This window comes from Rhinoderma darwinii, chromosome 8 (assembly GCF_050947455.1).
Source record: "Rhinoderma darwinii isolate aRhiDar2 chromosome 8, aRhiDar2.hap1, whole genome shotgun sequence".
In the NCBI taxonomy this organism is placed as follows: domain Eukaryota; kingdom Metazoa; phylum Chordata; class Amphibia; order Anura; family Rhinodermatidae; genus Rhinoderma; species Rhinoderma darwinii.
The window spans coordinates 17,455,883-17,474,762 of NC_134694.1; the positions used below are offsets into that span (position 1 = coordinate 17,455,883).

The 18,880-nt window shown below is 36.1% G+C and overlaps 1 protein-coding gene across 5 annotated transcripts in view; it reads left to right on the plus strand.

Annotated features, from left to right (window-relative positions):
* Positions 1-18,264, plus strand: part of ATP2B3 (ATPase plasma membrane Ca2+ transporting 3) — a 172,039-nt gene extending 153,775 nt beyond the window's left edge. For 2 of the 5 annotated variants that reach the window (XM_075835356.1, XM_075835357.1), the window contains 6 exons: positions 45-258; positions 344-555; positions 1,278-1,385; positions 2,447-2,629; positions 7,928-8,081; positions 15,887-16,013. In XM_075835356.1, the coding sequence (XP_075691471.1) occupies positions 45-258; positions 344-555; positions 1,278-1,385; positions 2,447-2,629; positions 7,928-8,081; positions 15,887-15,912 (897 nt within the window). In that variant the 3' untranslated portion in view covers positions 15,913-16,013. Of the gene's footprint in view, positions 1-44; positions 259-343; positions 556-1,277; positions 1,386-2,446; positions 2,630-7,927; positions 8,082-15,886 lie in introns of all 5 variants that reach the window. The other 3 variants (XM_075835354.1, XM_075835355.1, XM_075835358.1) reach the window with 2 other exon arrangements.
* Positions 18,265-18,880: the final 616 nt, after the last annotated feature.

Genomic DNA, 18,880 nt, shown 5'->3' on the forward strand with positions numbered 1-18,880 from the left:
CTGTCATGTTATTCAATATTATACTTATCTATATACAAATGTAGGACTCACCATTAAAAGCAGTACAGATGCTCTGGGTCAACCTTATTATGGACACCTTCGCTTCACTGGCTCTAGCAACAGAACCCCCTACAGAATCATTGCTTCTACGCAAACCTTACGGAAGAAACAAGCCCCTTATATCTCGCACTATGATGAAAAATATTCTGGGCCATGCAGTCTACCAGCTCATAATCATCTTTACGTTATTATTCGCTGGTAGGTATTTCTAGAGCTTCATCCAATAACTGGGGTATGACAAAAAAGTTTGGGAGTTGACGGTCATTTTTTGTTTCTTCTCCAGGTGAAATCTTCTTTGACATCGACAGCGGCAGAAATGCCCCTCTGCACTCGCCACCTTCTGAACATTACACCATCATTTTTAACACCTTTGTCTTGATGCAGTTGTTTAATGAAATTAACGCCCGTAAAATCCATGGAGAGAGGAATGTTTTTGACGGTATTTTTGCAAATCCAATTTTCTGTAGCATTGTGCTGGGCACGTTTGCAGTCCAGGTGAGTAAAGGAGGAATTCAGAGCAAATTTCAGAATTGTTGATGAATCTATAGTAAAATTTGAACTTTACTTATCTTACAAGTTATAGAAAAATTGGTGGGCTTCTGTCCGCTGGGACCACCACAAATTCCTTCAAAAAAAGGGCAGTGATATAATTTGCAGAAACCCCTTTGGTTACGGTTGAAGATTATCAGTCATAGCTAGGCTTTCTGTCAGGTCAAAGGTTGAGATGATGCCCCAACCCTGTATTTAAATATCCTGACAAAGTCGAAGTGGCTTTTTGGCACCCCCGCCACCTAACATCCAGCACCTGGGCACGAGCTCCCCCCCACCCCCCCCCCGCTATGCCCCTGATGTTATTACAAATGTTTAATATTGGTCACATCAGCCGAGTTATCTGCTTTGCTAGATAAGAGTTCAAGAACAGATGTGTAGATGTTTTTGGACCACATATATCCTGAAAATCCAATTTTCCTCTTCACTATACTTCAACGTTACAGCATAGGGCATGGTTGAGCAGATTTGCATAAAAGGAGCATTTCTGGGCAGCTTTGGAAATGAGGAGCAGGGCTTAAACAGCCCTTGGTTATTATTGAAATATTGGGCGATATGCCACATCAAACCAGTTCATAACCAAAATGAGAGACAAAATAATTATTCTATTTCCCTTCTATTATAAGCAAAGTTTAACAACACTTTTTAATGTTCCTGTCTTGTTTTAGATTTTGATCGTCCAGTTCGGAGGGAAGCCCTTCAGCTGTTCACCATTAAACACTCAGCAGTGGCTCTGGTGTCTCTTTGTGGGAGTGGGAGAACTTGTTTGGGGGCAGGTGAGAGAGACATTTTTGATTGCCATTCTCTCCTATTGCTTTTTTATGCACTTGATTCATACTGTAGCCATAGGCCTTAGATAGCTGTCGAAAGCCCAACTTTCCCAGTGACATGTATTCTAGATTGCATATTGTTTTAACAGAGCAGTTGAGAGGAGCAGCTGTCAAACACCTCTGGCACCACTGATCTCTCAGGGAAACAATGGGATTGAACGGGTTGCCTAAACCATATTTTCCCTGAAGGCAACAGTTGGACCAGGGTATCCCATGAATGATGGATACCGGCTAAATCGGAAAAAAAAACCTTCATAAACTTCATCATGCTAATTTTTCTGGGTTGATCCATTATGATATTTTAGTCTATGAATTCACTAGGGATCAGTGGCACCATATTTCTTATAGATCTCGCAGCCTCATAATCTATTAGGGCCACATGTATTAAAAACGTTCTTGGTTTTCTGGGTAGAATTTTTTGGATAATATCAGAAATAAGAGATATATGACTTAATAAAGTGAAAGACCATTTTTCCTCTGAGATATAAAAGCTATGTTAGATTGGAGTACCTTGGTCCCACCACAGTAAATTATTCTGAGGACCCATCCTACAGCTATACAGTGGCGGTGTCATCATTAAACACACATGATATCAGTTCTTTTTGACCCAATAAGTTCCAGACCCTGGCAGCAAACGAGCTGCTCCAAAGTGATCTTCAGGAGGTATGGTCTCCGACTGGGACTCTCAGGCCCTATAAAGGTGATGCCCCATCCTTTTGCTAGAACAAAGGTCACCAGGACCAAATAAACCCTGTACAGATGGCCTTTTTTTTATCTAGACCTTGACTAACTGTTAATAACCCTTGAATGTGTGCACTCTAAGAGTATTTTTATATAACATTTCGGTTTGTGTCAGACACCCAATTTTATCCATTTCTCCAAGTGTAAAGGAGAGCAAAAACAGCTCACAGCCACTATAAAAATTTTACTTTGGGTCACAAACGACAGAGGTGTTCATGACCTGCTTACATAAAAGAATGACACCTGGATGGCCTTCCCTCTTCTAGGTCATTTCCACCGTTCCCACCAGCCATTTGAAGTGTTTGAAGGAAGCAGGGCATGGGCCTGGCAAAGACGAAATAACAGATGAGGAGATGGCTGAGGACGAAGATGAAATTGACCATGCAGAACGAGAGCTTAGAAGAGGTCAGATCCTCTGGTTCCGTGGACTGAACCGAATCCAAACACAGGTACGGCTTCCTATAAAATGCGTCTGTAGGCCGATGATGATCACCAGCTAGAGAGAGAGCTCTCAAGGGACTGTGGTAGTGCATGCCTTTCTAATGATCTGTGACCACGCATGATGGACAACTCTGTGCATGCATTAATAATCTTAATGTCTTGTTTCGATAACATTTTTCTTCCATCCAGAATGACCGGCAAGGAGACAGACAGTGATTAGATAACTGAAAACCAAACTCTTCCCAAATATATTATTCCAAGGGAATCTATCATGGTTTCAATGTTACTCCTGTTGTTACATAATTACAGGAACCTGAAATAATTCATCATCTCATATCCCTAAGTAGAAATGGTGACATCCGCTTAGTATAGAGAAAATGGTACAGCTTAGATACCGCTGGATGATGTTAGGAGCAATTTCCCACATCCCAAAATCAGGGTCCCATGATGTGGAGGCATAGGGTTTATTCTGGAGTTCAGTGGGACAATTCTGTAATAATAGGGACCAGCCCCTTATTTAAAATAAAAAATGTATTAATTTTCCAAAAAATATAGTCCAATACTACTAGGAAATCATGTCTGTATCCGCTGGGAGGTTCCCCTATGGAGTAGGGGGTTTTATGTAAACCAGCATATGCTGATAAGGAGAAAATCAAAGGTCTGTAAGCCAGTAAGTCTTTAGGGGGGGACTATCTATAATGGTGGTGGGGTTGTAAATAAAATCAGAGGCATAACTTGAAGCTCCTGGACTCCAATGTAAAATCTATAACAGGGCACCCACCTTCAATGTGCTATTCATAATACTGACGGCTTCTTATGTGGAGAGGGGCCTTTGGGCCCCCTCAGGTATCAGGACCTAGGTGTGTCTGCTATCTCTGCACCACATATGGCTACATGTCTGTATAAAATGACTATGTAGGGGAGGAACCTATACAAGTGATCCAAGGGCTCCATGTTTGGGTACATTTACACAATGGGACAATTATTCCTGTCTATATACAGTATTTTGTCTGTTTTGGTAATCTAGTTAGAGATTGTAGGTACAGTAGTGTTCAAAAAAATAGCAGTTTAAAAAAGCAAATAAAGCGCAAAATCATTATAATAACTTTTATTTGCCTGAATGCAAATGTACTGGAAATATTACACATTCAATTCCAAATCAAAACAAAAACAATTTATCCAGGTTGTGTTAATCCTTTACAGAAAGTAAAGAAAAAGGAATATTCGGCTGTTCAAAAAAAATAGCAGTGTCAGCATTTTTCTTTAAAAACTCAAAAATGTTATGTATAAACGGAAAAAATGTTTCAGATTTCACTTTACTGCACTAATATTTGGTGGCAGAATTATTGTTTCTGAGAACTGCTTGATATCTGCGTTGCATGGAGTTGACCAACTTCTGGCCCCTCTGAACAGGTATCCAGTCCAGGAAGATTGGACGACGTTCCACAGTTCTTCTGCATTTTTGGGTTTTGCCTCATAAACCGCATTTTTTATGTCAACCCACAAGTTCTCTATGGGATTGAGATCGGGGGATTGGCTGCCACTCCATTACCTCAATCCTGTTTGTCTGTAACAGAGATGTCGTTCGCTTACTGGTGTGTTTTGGGTCATTGTCGTGTTGAAACACCCATTTCAACGGCATTTCTTCTTCGGCATAGGGCAACATGATCTCCTCAAGTATTTTGATATATTCAAACTGATCCATAATCCCTTGTATGTGGTAAATAGGCCCAGCACCTGGCTATGAGAAACCTCCCCATATCATGATTTTCGCAGCACCATGCTTTACGGTCTTCAGTGTACTGTGGCTTGAATTCAGTGCTCGGCGGTCGTCTGACATACGGTCTGCGGCCACTAGACCCTAAAAGAACAATTTTGCTTTCATCAGTCCACAAAACGTTGCGCTATTTCACTTTGTGCCAGTCAATGTGTTTCTTGACAAATTTGAACCTATTCAGGGCATGTCTTTTTTTCAATAACAGGACTTTACGGGGAGTTCTTGCTGGTAACTTGGCTTCACTTAATAGTCTTCTGATTGTAGCAGTACTCGCTGGTAATTTGGCTTCACTTCGTCTTCTGTTGTAGCAGTACTCACTGGTAACTTCAGATCTTCTTTGATCTTTCTGGGTGATCATTGGCTGAGCCTTTGCCATTTTGGCTGTTCTTCGATCCATTCGAACAGTAGGTCCCTGCTTCCCTCTGCGTCTTTCAGGTTTTAGTTGCCACTTCAAGGCATTTGAGATCATTCTAACTGAGCAGTCTATAATTTGATGCACTTCTCTATATGTTTTAACCTCCCCAATCAACTTTTTAATCAATGTCCGTTTTTTATCAGAAAAATGTCTGAACGACACATTTCCCCCAGTATTTCAGAAAGAAACGCGCTATAACCAACATGTGCAACATTTGTCACCCTCCTGCCTTCAATAAGGGCCAAAATTGACCCCTCTTATTCCACAGAATGAAGGACTTCACCAATTTGCCTCCTCACTGCTATTATTTTGAACAAGCCCCTTTCAATGAATGATTCAATTCCTCAGAATGAGCGGCATGCAAGTCCTAATTGTTGGAACTGTTTGTTTTCTACTACTCTACTACACTTATAAGTAAAATATTTGCTATGTAGAGATATCAGTTCTACCAAAAACATTGATTTATCAGGTTAATGATGTTGGACTGCTATTTTTTTGAACACTACTGTATATAAGGACCTTTTACAGGGACCCATGATCGGGGGAACGGTATGATCGTTCCCGATCATTGGCCCGAGTAAAAGGGCCCAGCGATCAGCTGATCGCATCTTGTATGTGGCAATAAAAATCATCGTTGTCGGCAGCACATTTCCCATGTAAACGGGGGAGGTGCTGCCGACAATTATGCAAATTGTATGGTGATGAACGATCTCATTTGTCGCCATACAGTACGATGATTACTCCATGTAAATGGAACTAAACGAGAGCCAATCTACATGCTACGTCGTCGATCAGCGCTCATTTACCAGTATACATCTGCTGGTGTAAGAGGATCCATAGGAGGTCTTCCATTTAGATAAGACTAAGAGTATACTAGCATCTAGTAGTTTAAAGTCTAGGGCCACAATCCCGCTTTAGATAGATTTCATGTAAACGCAGAGCAATTTACTGAAATAAGTAGCCATTGGAGATGGCACAATCAATTCAACGGCTTAGAGATTCACAGCAAGTTGAAATGATTTGCATTTTTTAGAAGAGAATTTTTAACGGTTCACTCACCTAAAATTTTATAATGTAAAACTCAAATCAGGTCAAGAGACCAAACTAATCATGTCCTGAATGCCCATGCTACGGAGGGTGGTCGTGATGGACTGAGGTTACAAGTTCTTGTTATCTCCCTGCCCACTCTAGTTGGAGTACTAACACCTTGTGTTAGATTCCCCATCATTCCCAAACTTTTTTGTGCAAAGAGACCAATTCATTTTTGTATTTTTGTCCTTTACCTAGAGAAGTAACATGTTAAAGAGATGGAAGCTTCTGGTGGATCACCCAAACCCGTGTCATCGGGAAAACTTAATGGAAATCTAAGGTCATACATTGTATTCAATGGATCTGTGGTCCTTCAATCAGGCAATACCTACCCTATCAACCCGACAAATGGACAACCTTTTGAAGTCCTTTGTGTCACCTAGAAGTCCTAAATTTCATGTGTTTCACATGTACTCCATAAAATCAAGTCCTGCTGCCCCAACAAGGAATATGTCATGAATATATAGTTATATATCACTTTCTAATGCATGTATGACAAAAATACTGGTTTTATTGTAGTTGAAAACTCTAGTGTTTAGTCATAATATCAACATTTGTGTGGTCAATTAGATAATGAGATGAAAACTTGAGGCGAAGGTCAATGATATCCCGTAACATCAAAAATGTCCCTAAATTACTGTTACCGGTTTCGGCTATGAGTTTTGTAACACAAGTATATTCTGTAGCGACAAGAGACCAATAACATTCTTCTGGAAAGCGCTTACAACATTTGCTAGGCCAAAACAATGGCAAAAGGTACAAGAAGTGGCTCCATGTTCTTAAAGAAGAAGACTTAAAGTTGAGTGATAAGTTTCTTTTTGAACATATGGGCATCTCATTTTTGTCTCCCAAAATACTGTGATATTACTTTGCTGTATAGAGTTGAAGATGCCATACAATTCTAATTGAAATATGTTATCCCACATTTGATCATTTATTGTTATTTTATATTTTTTATAATATTGTATAGCAAAAAAATATATATATTAAAGTCAATCTTTGGGCAAATACCGAAAATGTAGTTTTGTCTTAATATGGGACATTCCCGCACCCCCAAATACTTAATTACCTAGGGTATTGGTCATAGGGGTCTGAATAATTTCTTGGTTAGAGATAAAAGGATCCAGTAGAGGGAGTATAATTGGGTGGTTCATTATACAGGTAAGATTTTGGGGGAATGGTTAGGGATTAACCCATCTTTGGGTTTTGCCTGGAGATTCACTTTAAAGTTTGATATGGACAGTTCAGCTAAGAAAAAGATTGTAGTCAGACTATTCAGCCAAGCACCAGTTTCGCGATCTAAGTAGGTTTCCGAAACTGAGAAAAAATAACATTGTTACCCATGACAACCAATTGGTGGCTTTCGTTCATTGTGTAACATTTAGGTGCAAAATGAAGGTTACCGTGGGTAATTGTAATTGTTCCAATTTGCATTGGTTTTGTATACATGACCTCAATTATAAACTTTGTTGTAAGTAGTAGGGAATATGCCACACAGGCAAGTCATATACCCACTGTGTTTCCTATGCACAGACCAAGCTCATTCGTGTTGGGGCAGCTAAAATGTTTCAACCAGAACGACCCAAACAGACCTCATAAGAGACAGCCGCAGCCCCTCCATAACAATGAACGTAACAGTGCCCCATAACGGTAAACAGTTAAAAGGCCCCCAGAAAGAGACAGCCACAGACATAACGCTCGAAACTACGTTGAGCAGGAATCTACTGTGAGAGTCCAATCATCAAGTCATGTATAAAAACTATTGCAACCAGGAACGGTGGTGTTGCCCCTAACAACCAATGAGATTCCCGCTTACATTGTGAAATGAAGTTGCCATGGGCAACACGAGTCTTAGTACAATTTTTTTCAAAATCGTCAATGTGCTCAGCCTTAACAAGCACAGTTCACATCCTACATTGCATACATTGTTAATAGTGTTCTTCTTTTCTCAACTGTGCCCAAAGAAGGAAGATTTCATATGAAAAATGAAAGAAAAAAGAAACACTCTCATTTTCTCTCCCACAGATGGAGGTAGTGAGTACCTTCAAGAGAAGCGGTTCATTTCAGGGTGCTGTGCGTCGGCGTTCCTCGGTCCTCAGCCAGCTCCATGATGTAACAAACATTTCTACTCCCACTCACGTAATTCTCTCTGCTGCCAATACCACCAGCACTGCTGGGAGTGAGTGCGATTTCCTTACTGCTCATCAGTAACTTTTATTACACCCACCCTTATACAACATTATTTTATCTTCTTTTTTGCAGTCTTGCATTTTCTGCTCACCGTGATTTTCCTTTATTTATTGCTTTGTATGGTCTTTTCCAGTTCAGATGGTGTATAATTTCCAAAGCCATATTCTCCTTTATTCTTTAAGAGGTTGTCCGGGATTACAAAAAAGAGGGGTCTGCTTTTTTTTTTTTTTTTTATGAAACAGCGCCACTCTTGTCCATGGACTGTGTCTGGTATTGCAGCTCATCTCCATTGAAGTTAATAAGGCTGAGCTGTAATACCAGACACAGTCCATGGACAAGAGCGGCGCTGTTTCTGGAAAAAAAGCAGACCTTTTTTTCTAATCCTGGACGAACCCCTTTACATATTTGGTGTGCGTGCAGTGCCATGCTTCTATTTGATACTGAGTTCAGCTTTGTTTATGCGCAACCGTTTTTCTTTTCTTTTTGTCCAAGTTTGCTATTTGCAAAATAACTGCTGCTGTCGCTTCTGTAATTCTTTCCCATCTATGTTTTAGTTTCAATCTGCACATTAAACCTGTAGTACCAGATAACAAACACCAAATTCCGTAAACTGGTTTGTTCACATCAAACGAATATTCTAATAAAATCAGCATTTTACAAGAGTATATACTGCAGGGCTAGAGAAATGTTTGCTTTATAGAACTATAACAAGAATTATATATATATATATATATATATATGTATTTATTTATTTATATATATTTATATTTATTTTGTTTTGTTTTTTTACATTGGAATTTGGCCCATGTACATTGAACATTTTTAGATAAAAATACGTTAAAATCTTATACCAAAATACACAGACTAAAAATCAAAAAATATATTCAGAAACAATAGCCTAGATTAAAAAAAATAGAGATTTTTAGAAGTATTTTTATATTTTGTACCGAAATAATATTTTTTTTTTAGAAATAATTGAATAATAAATTCTATATTAAAATACGAACCTAAAAATAAATGTAATATTAAAATCTTGTTTTTGTTGTTATTATTTATTAAATGTATTTTATTTTGAAGTAATAGTCTAAAAATCAATGTAACGTAAAAATATAATTCTGATTATTATTTATATTTTGTACAAAAATAATAACATTTTTTTCGAAATAATTGAATAAATAAATTCTATATTAAAGTACGAATCTAAAAATAAATGTAATATTAATCTTGTTATTTATTTAATAAATGTATTCTATTTTGAAGTAATAGTCTAAGTATAAATATAATGTAAAAGTAGAATTATTTGTGTTGTTTTTTGCTATAATTGATTAAATAAATTACATATTTAACTAATAATCTAAAAATAAATGTAATATCATTGGAATAATTAATATTTATGCACTTATTTCCAGGTCAATTTAAATGTAATGCTATAATTCTCATCTTTATATTGTAATTTGAGTGCAAAACATTTAATATTGAAATGACGACTGTAAAGTATTGAAATAGGCAGAACGATACATTGTCCTCAGTTATCTGTAAGGGTATGTTCACACACAAACTCAAAAACGTCTGAAAATACGGAGCTGTTTTCAAGGGAAAACAGCTCCTGATTTTCAGCCGTTTTTTAATCAAACTCACGTTTTTCGCTGCGTTTTTTACGGCCGTTTTTGGAGCTGTTTTTGTATAGAGTCTATGAAAAACGGCTGAAGAAGTGACTTGCACTTCTTTTTCGGTGCCTTTTTTATCACAAAAATACAGAACGCCGTATTTCCCATTGAAATCAACGGGCAGAAGTTTGGAGGCGTTCTGCTTCCGATTTTTCAGCAGTTTTTCGGGATGTTTACAGCCTGAAAAATGGCTGAAAACACTGCGTGTGCACATACCCTTAGTGTAATATTGTGCAATGTCAAATTTAAATACATTATGCTAACAAATAGAATATCAATATCAATTAAAGGAGTTGTCTCATCCCAACAACACTTTTTTTTTTATATCGGAGGAAGCTCAAGATGGCCTACAGGTGAAATGCAGTATTACATGCTGACCATTGAAATGAAAGGCCGACCATGTAATACATGGATGGGCCAGGTCCTCCAGAGAAGTCCTGGCCCGCCCATGTTCTATTGGCAAAGACCAAGTAATAACAGATATTTGACAAATATATTGATTTATATACTAATAAGCTTTTATCTTGTACTGCAGATTTAATAGCTTATTTTTTTTTTATTTTTTTTTAAAAACAACATTGCAAACCATTCAATGTAAACTAGAAATTGGAATAAAAAAATGCTATCAAATTGAATGTTTGCTTTTCACGACTTCAGTAGAAAAAAAAAAAGACTCAATATAAGTCAAATGGTTGCAACCCATCCAATAACTTGTCTTTCCTGCATGACACTATGATCTAAGCACATACAAAATTGGTGTTTTTTTTACTCTGGGAATCTCATTTTTAAAATCCAAAATAAAAATTCTACTTATAGAATGGTAAGACAAATATACCGTGGTTCTGTCATGACTTCTGTAAGAGCTTTAATAATTCCAAACTATGTAAAAAAAAAAAAAAGAGAATATGGCAAAAAGTGTGACAACTCCTGGCAAACACCTGAAAGAGTAAACCTTCGAGTATGGGCCCAAAGTGACAGCTGATATATGAACATTACTCCATTTTTTTTCTTGCTTTTGCAGCTTGGGATTCATTCTGTATCTCCTACTTGCCGTTAACAGCTCTGAAAGTTCGCCTTGTCAAAAGCCATTAACAACTTTTCTTTCCCATCAGGATTCCTTGGAAAGCCATCATGTGCAAAAAGAGCCCTTGTAATTGACGTGTCATTTCAGGCATATACCGACAGTAAATACTTAACTTTTCAAGTATTTTACGAAGAGAAAAGAGGATATGAATAGTTTCACCATAGTTGAGAATAGTGAAAATAAAGAAATTTTTTATTTAGAAATTGACATTAAAGAACATAAAAATATCCATTATTTTATGTTTATTAAAATTCAAATTTTTTTTTATTATTTTTTTTTATTTTAAAAAAAATACATATTTAATACAAAAAATGATTCAATATAAATGCAAATATTATTTTTAAATTAATATTATAATAAACATAATTGCATTCAAGTGTAAAATCTATTAAAAATAAATGTCAAATAGGACTTGAAACCTAAGCAGTTCTAACTATTTCTTGGTTGTTACTTATATCTGAAAATATAAAATAGTTTAAAAAAATATATACGGTATATAATTTGTTAATTCTGTGTTATATATCTCTTAAAACTTTAACCAAAGTGGAATACACCTCTACCTGTCCTGGGTACATTGTAGCGGAAATATTGATACCATTTTTAAAATAACAATATTGACAGTTCACTCATTTTACAAACTTTTTGGAAACCTTTTACCGGATACTTTTGTATTATTTTATTTTTTTACATATTTTATATGATATTTGAAACGGTTAGTGACAGATTTTAAAAAAAATTGAATTATAACCATTTGGCTTAGGTGATATAGCGTTAGATTACAAAAAAAATTATATATATTTAAACCTGAAATGAAATCTTGACCAAGGGCTCTGAGAATTTTATGCATTTCATTATCAAATTTTACTGCCCAATTGCAAGCTTTTCCTCCTTCAGAATTGCAGTTACCAAATGGATTGGTGGACTCTGCTCTTCCTTTGCTGGAGCTTATTCTTCAAGAACTGCTTTTCCCTCCTATGTTTTTTATTTCTTTTTATTTCTTTTTTATTTTATGCCATTCTGTATTCACCATTAAGCACATTCTACTTTCCGCTTATATGCCTATTTCTGTCATCATAGATTTTTAAGGCCTCCATAGTCTAAAATGTATCATCTTTTTACTTCTTTAATAAGATCTATTTTTATAAGAGGCTTCTAAAATGATATTGAACAATATATTGGAAACCATAAATTATTAATTTATATTGTATTCATTACAAAGTAACATAGATATTACGATTTGCTCAATTAGCCCAGAAATCTTTTTATTTTATTTTTAATTTTTTTTTTTTAAATTTTAATTACTGATAAATCGAAGATGAAATCAATTCAGTTTTTAAATTGATATTTTGAATTTTCTGTATAAAAAAAAAACAGAACACCAGAGCAATGCACGATTCGTCAATTTTTTTGTCAAACAATTTAGAAATGACTAAGCCTCAACAACCAGTCTGGGGTCGCGTGTAAATTAGCAATCCCAGTCACAAAATTTACAGGAAAAATTTACAAAATTGTTTTCTGAAAGACATACATTCACACACAAAAAAATAAAAATTGAAAAACCATGCTTGTAGCCTCACATTTTTTTCATAGTCACTTGGCAAATTTAGATGTGTTACACTCAGTGTTTCATCAGCTTTTCTCCCTTAACCCCTCACCTCCTCCATTTCTTCCCACCCTGGGCATGGAAGAACACAAAATATCCTTGCATGCTACAATCCTTGCTCCACAAAAGGCTGGTCAATCAAAGCTAGTCCCTTTATACAGCAATGATGGGCTTTAATACTCGAATGTTTACTGTGCCTAAAATGCATGATTGGATTGGAGCTCCGTCTCCAGGCAGTCAAGGCTGTGTCACTGTGTGGGCTGAATCTCCTTTTGTCGTTTCATTTTACAAGTCACGCCGAACACAGTCATGATAAATATTTTGATCTTTTTTCCCTCCTTTCGTTCCCTTTCCTTTGGGTCTAAAGTGCAGCATGATTGCATTTCCATCATTCAAAAAAGCTTGAGATTTTTATTTAATTTTTATTGTTTTTTTTTTTTAAAGTATCCATTGGCTCTCCATGCTGTGCACAGCTACTTTTAATTCACATCAATTTATTTTCTATAGCATGTTATTTTTTTTTACAACCATTCCTGATCATCCTCATTAAAAAAAAATAAAAAGGTTTATCCATTGCCGATAAGATTATGATTCAAAAATAGTTATCAATGCGAAATACAACTTTTTGTACCACACCTGTTCTTCAGACCTACGCTTCTTTGTCTCTGAGAAACAGGTGATTGTTAAAAGTTGTCTAGAACTTTTTATCTTGAGCATATGAAGATATTTGTCTATTTAAGTATCCCATGGGAAATCCTGAATTTATTAAGATTTTAATATCTGTAGAATTAGGTAATAAAAAAAAAATATAAAAAAAATCAAGAAGAATAATATACAGAAAATAAAAATAAAAAAAGATAGAAGTGATACATTTATATTTTTTGACATAAAAGAATATATATATATTTTTTTTTTAATTCAAAATCATTGGAAATTAGTTTGAAATCAAATAATTAAGGCTTCTGTGATCTGATACGGTTACCTCGGGTGACCGGCGGCTGCTACACAAATGCTTGAATGCATCTGACTAAGGCCCCATGTACACGACCGTAAAAATCGTCCATTCACTACTATTGACCACAGACACCTTCCCGTATATTTGCGGGAAGGTGTCCGGGCCGTAGAAGTGTATCGCAAAAGATAGGACATGTCCTTTCTTTTGCTTTTTACGGGCCGTGCTCGCAAATGCGGGTGGCAGTCCGTGGCCGGCCGTGCCTGCAATTGCGGGCCGTGATTACGGGCACGGCCATGTGCATGGGGCCTTAGATCATAATGTGTTTGGATTATGTTGGGGGCTACATGAGGATGATTTGTAGCTCAACTTTCCAATGTTATCAAACTACAGTTGCAGTCCAGAGAAACACAGATTTGCTAATAAGTAGACCACAGCTTTAGCTCGAAAATTGGAAAGTTGAGCTACAAATAGTCTCCATGTAGACCCAGGCTTGTAACTCATTACCCATATTGAGAATTATTTTTAATACAGTGTTAAAATAATAGGTCCTGTACAGTTTTTAATAAAAAAGAATATTCACTATATCTTCAAAAATAACAAAATTAATTTTGGTACAATATCAAGATTTTGCTTGTCAAATCTAGATTCAAATAATATTACTATAAAAATCAATGGACAAAAATAGCATTAATAATCCAGGAAGTATCTCTTCCCAAACTTTCATTTTAATTTAATGGAAATAAGTAAAAAAAAATACATACATAGAGAGAGAGAGGAGAGAGAGGAGAGAGAGAGAGAGAGAGAGAGAGAGAGAGGAAGAGAGAAAGAGAGAGAGGAGAGAGAGAGAGGAAGAGAGAAAGAGAGAGAGGAGAGAGAGAGAGGAGAGAGAGAGAGAGAGAGAGAGAGAGGGGAGAGAGAGAGAGAGAGTGTGTGTCTTAGTGTCTTAGTATTTGTGGGGTTATTACTGTTGGCCTCCATATAAGAGAATCAGATAAAAAAATGGCACAAAATTTTTTTCATATAAAATTAGCGGCATATGGAGGTATAGTATGACCCCATAGACTTCAAGTGGTGATGTATTACGGCCCTGAGTTGTAATATGGCCGTGTGCATAAAGCCTTACCATATATATATATATATATATTACATAGACTGGACCACTAAAAGGATCTGCAGGATCAAATGGGCTAGACTAAATAGACAAAATTATTACATATTGTCAATTTCAACAAATTATTTTAACCTTTTTTGTAACTAAAATTAAAATCAATGTAGCGGAGTACGGGCTCAATAGAAAGTCTACGAGCCCGTACTCCGATACATCGGCTTTCCCGAAAAAGCTTAACAGAAAACGAAGCAGCTGAACGCTCACACGAGCATTTCTGCGGCTTCGTTTTAGCGATTTGTGGGGTTCTCCGTGCTCGGACCCCCACCAATCAAAACTTCTGACATTTCACTATGACATGTCAGAAGTTTGTTGAACGTGTAGTTACCCTTTAATATTCATAGACAAAGGGCAAAGCAATGGAGAAAATTTTCAATTTTTTTGTATGACGTTTACTATACATTTTACGTTTTGTTTTGTTTTTTGCACTTTAAGTTTGCCTGTAATAAATCACATTAATTTCACTGCCTTTGCATCTGTCAGGTGTCACATAGTGAATGTATGTTTTAATGAGTAGCCTATTAGTAGAGCATTACTGTACATGTTATGGTCTGTTTGTCTTGTCTGACATGAAACGTCTATCCCATCTTTTTCTTTTACATTTCCGTTTATGTACATTCTACTTTGACATACATACTTGTCATAGACATATTTTATTAACATCTGCAAATATTCAGTCTAAATGTAATTTTCTATAAAACGTCAGTCCATGGTAATGTGCTATGTTGCCATTAAAAATAATAAAAATAATTATATTGTATTACTCCTATATATTACAATGTTATAATGAAAGATATTGTAAAATTATAATGTAATATTTATTAAAGGGGTTCTCCGTTATTTTAAGTTTCTGGGCTATCCTTACAATAGGCCATTAATGTATGATCAGTGGGGATTTCCCTGCTGTGACTCCCACCAATTGGCAAAACAATTGCTGTACGCGTATCGGCATGACTGAAATTCAGGCCATTGAAGTGAACAGTCTGAGCGGCTGTGGTCCCGTGGGTTGAACATACATTGATAACTTATCCTAAGTATAGGCCAAGAATGTTAAATCCCGAAAAAACCCTTTAAATATTAGATTGTATTTTAAGATGGTTTTTATCTTTATGGATCAACATATATAAAAAATTAATGTGGACTGAGGTTCTAAAAAATGTTGACAGCTAAAATTATTTTGTTTTTTAATACTTTTTCTTTTTTTTTTTCTTTACTTTCCCTTCAATTTATTTCCCCTTCCATTTATTTCCATCCATCTTGTTACCCCACGTTTTATCATTGGGTTTTCCCCTTTGCATCCACCTAACGTAATCCTTTTAGATCCGGGTGGTGAGAGCATTCCGTAGTTCCCTCTACGAAGGCCTAGAGAAACCTGACTCCAAGACCTCCATTCACAATTTCATGACTACCCCTGAGTTTCTTATCAACGATTATATCCATAACATCCCCCTAATTGATGATACAGATGCGGAAGATAGTGAGGAGCCTCCGGGAAAGGTGCTGTGGTCCATTCCACCCCCATCTCCCAACAAGAACAACAATGCTATTGATAGTGGCATTTTTCTGACCACAGACACTAGCAAGTCGGCTGCCTCTTCCAATCCCGAAAGTCCTTTGCACAGTGTGGAGACTTCTCTCTAACAGAATACCAAACTAGTCTTCAGAACACCATGAGAATGACCAGATAATAGAACTTTTTTTGCCTCTGTTGATGTGTCGGCAAAGCCAACATTTACAGCTGAAATGTACTCTATATAACAACACCACCAAGGTTAACGAAGACCAAAATGTATTACTAGCCCTTGTAATTGTTTTCATTTTTACATGCAAGGAACAAAAAGGTAAAATAGTCAACGGGGAAATTCAGAAGAATTCAAGGTAATCGGCAGCCGGAATAAAAATCTCCAGTCCTGAAAAAAGCCTTCAAAGAAAATAAAGGTGTCATCACTGAGTTGGTTTTACCACCATTTTGAATTAATGTCTTGCCCTTCCTATTAAAAATGGCCATAAATAATAAAAAATCTCTATGCTGGCCTATTAAGTGATGTGTAAACATGGTGTGTGGCAAGGCTCCACAGTTAAACTAGGAAAAGTTCAACTATATATATATATATATATATATATGATCTTATATAGCAATCATTCAAGCATTGATTATTTTCTGATAACACAAGCCCATTTTTATTTACATTGCACAGAACGCTGGTTTAGAAAACCGTATAAATTACGCTATTATGAAATTCTGATTGAATACAAGGTTTTCGGCATCCAGTACCGTAATCTATTAGCAAGGGTGAAGGGTGGCTACAAAGAATGTTTCTCGCTCTGAAGGATCTGGCATGTCCATGCATTCCACGGAGAGCCCATTGATTTCAACGGGAACTGTGTAATACTTCATTTCACCTGTGGTGGCACTGCAGGAGAAAAGAACACCTGCTGCTGTGTTCTCCCAGTAACTACAGTTTTTCATCAGGGGACTCTTTAAACAAAAAAGGATTGTCCAAAACGGACAACCTACACAAAAACTGATTATGGTCAAGCAGTCCAATAAAAGAGGGAAGTGCTGATCCACGATGTTTAGATTCTCGAAAAACAATAGCTTTAGTTATCATTTTATATAAAATATGAATGGCAGATCCCAGAAAGTTACCATCTGATCAATTAGAAGAGAAAAAAAAAAAGTTCTTCATTAGAAAGTAATAAAGGAAATATAACAAATATAATTTTTAAAAAATTATGCAAATGCCAACATTTAGCAGAAAAAAAAAAATTATTTTGTATAATAATTTTTAAATAGCATGACATAGCAAAAATTGCCGTAAATAATACTGAATAGCAGAGTGATTTATCAGAAAGTATGACGTATATTAGAACATACAGTTATATTGCATGGAATTAAACATCTCTGCTACTCGTTTTTTTTAGGAACGAAAATAAACATGACATTTTTCCCTGGTACCGTATGGATTTTTCTCATTCACATCCTCTAGCCATCTTGCGCTACTCAGTCCTAATTTTCTGCATGAATAACCTGCAATGATTTGCTAAGAGAAATGTTCCTTTGGAGCGATAGACACCCCTTGTACAACTTGAAAATACCAGATTGTCCCCCTAGGAGCCACGTCTATGCATTACAATGTTGCCATTTCTGTTTATTTTTGTTAAATTGTAAAACTTTTTGAAAAACAAGAGTAAAAAAAATTCCTCAAGATAAAAAGTTACAGTAAGAAGGTGAAAAGTACTGGTGATATAGAGAAAATAAGGTCCTCCAACTGGAAAAGATACATAGAATATCGGCCTGCCTTGTATACTGGTCTACTACCACCAATCTCCGTGGAATCTCCGATGACCCACCAGTCAAAAACTGAGCTTTCAAATGAAAAAGAACTCGTACTGATTGCAAGCTAGCCCAAATAAGGTGACGCCTCCAGCCCCTGTGTTTTTTGGATGCCGCCTAGAACTATATAGAAAAAAAAGAATCACGTTTTCATTAAATATAAGCCATGGGAATTCCTGCATTTTGAATTTGAAATGCCTGCTTTCTTTTTACCACGCTCCAAGGGTATTGCACAAAAACTAGGCATTTACGTCACAGTTGCTGGTTCTTGCAAGGTGAATAAAAGTCGGTTTCTGTAACCTCGTAGGAGCGATATATTATAATACATTCAAAGCGTTACGAGCAAAAACAAAAACAACAATGGTGACAAGGTCATTTTCCATTTTTTTAAGCATCTGTGTAATACCCATGGTGACACTCAGAACTACCAGCTCTAGATGGTATAAGCCATTTCTTTATGTTGAAAGACCGCAACGAAGTAGCTGCTTAAAAATATTCACCGGAAGAAAAATCTGGAAAAAAAAAAAGAAAAATCAAAAACAAAGTAAAAAAGATGCAACTTTGTTTCTTTCAGCATATGAGTGTAATGATATATAAAAATCAAAAAAAGAAAGTGGTGTTTAATTTGAAAATGATAAAATGTGTAATATTACTGTTCATTTGCAGGCTTCTTTTCATTATATATTGTAGATATATTGATAGAACAAATGATACAAAGAATTATATATTTAAAAACCAAAAAAAGAAAAAAAAATACAAAAAAAATATATAACAAAAAGCCACTACTGCTGTATAAATCTGCCAAATGTAAGCGTGCTTTGCTTATTATTTTATGGGATGGGGAGGTAGGTGGGGGTTGGGAGCAGTGCAATATGTCCATGCCGTCTTCTTTTTTTCTTTTTTTTTATAAAGAGAAACGCTTGTACATTTATCAGGGTGGAGCTTAAAAACTCATATTGGGAGGCCTCCCTGAAGCA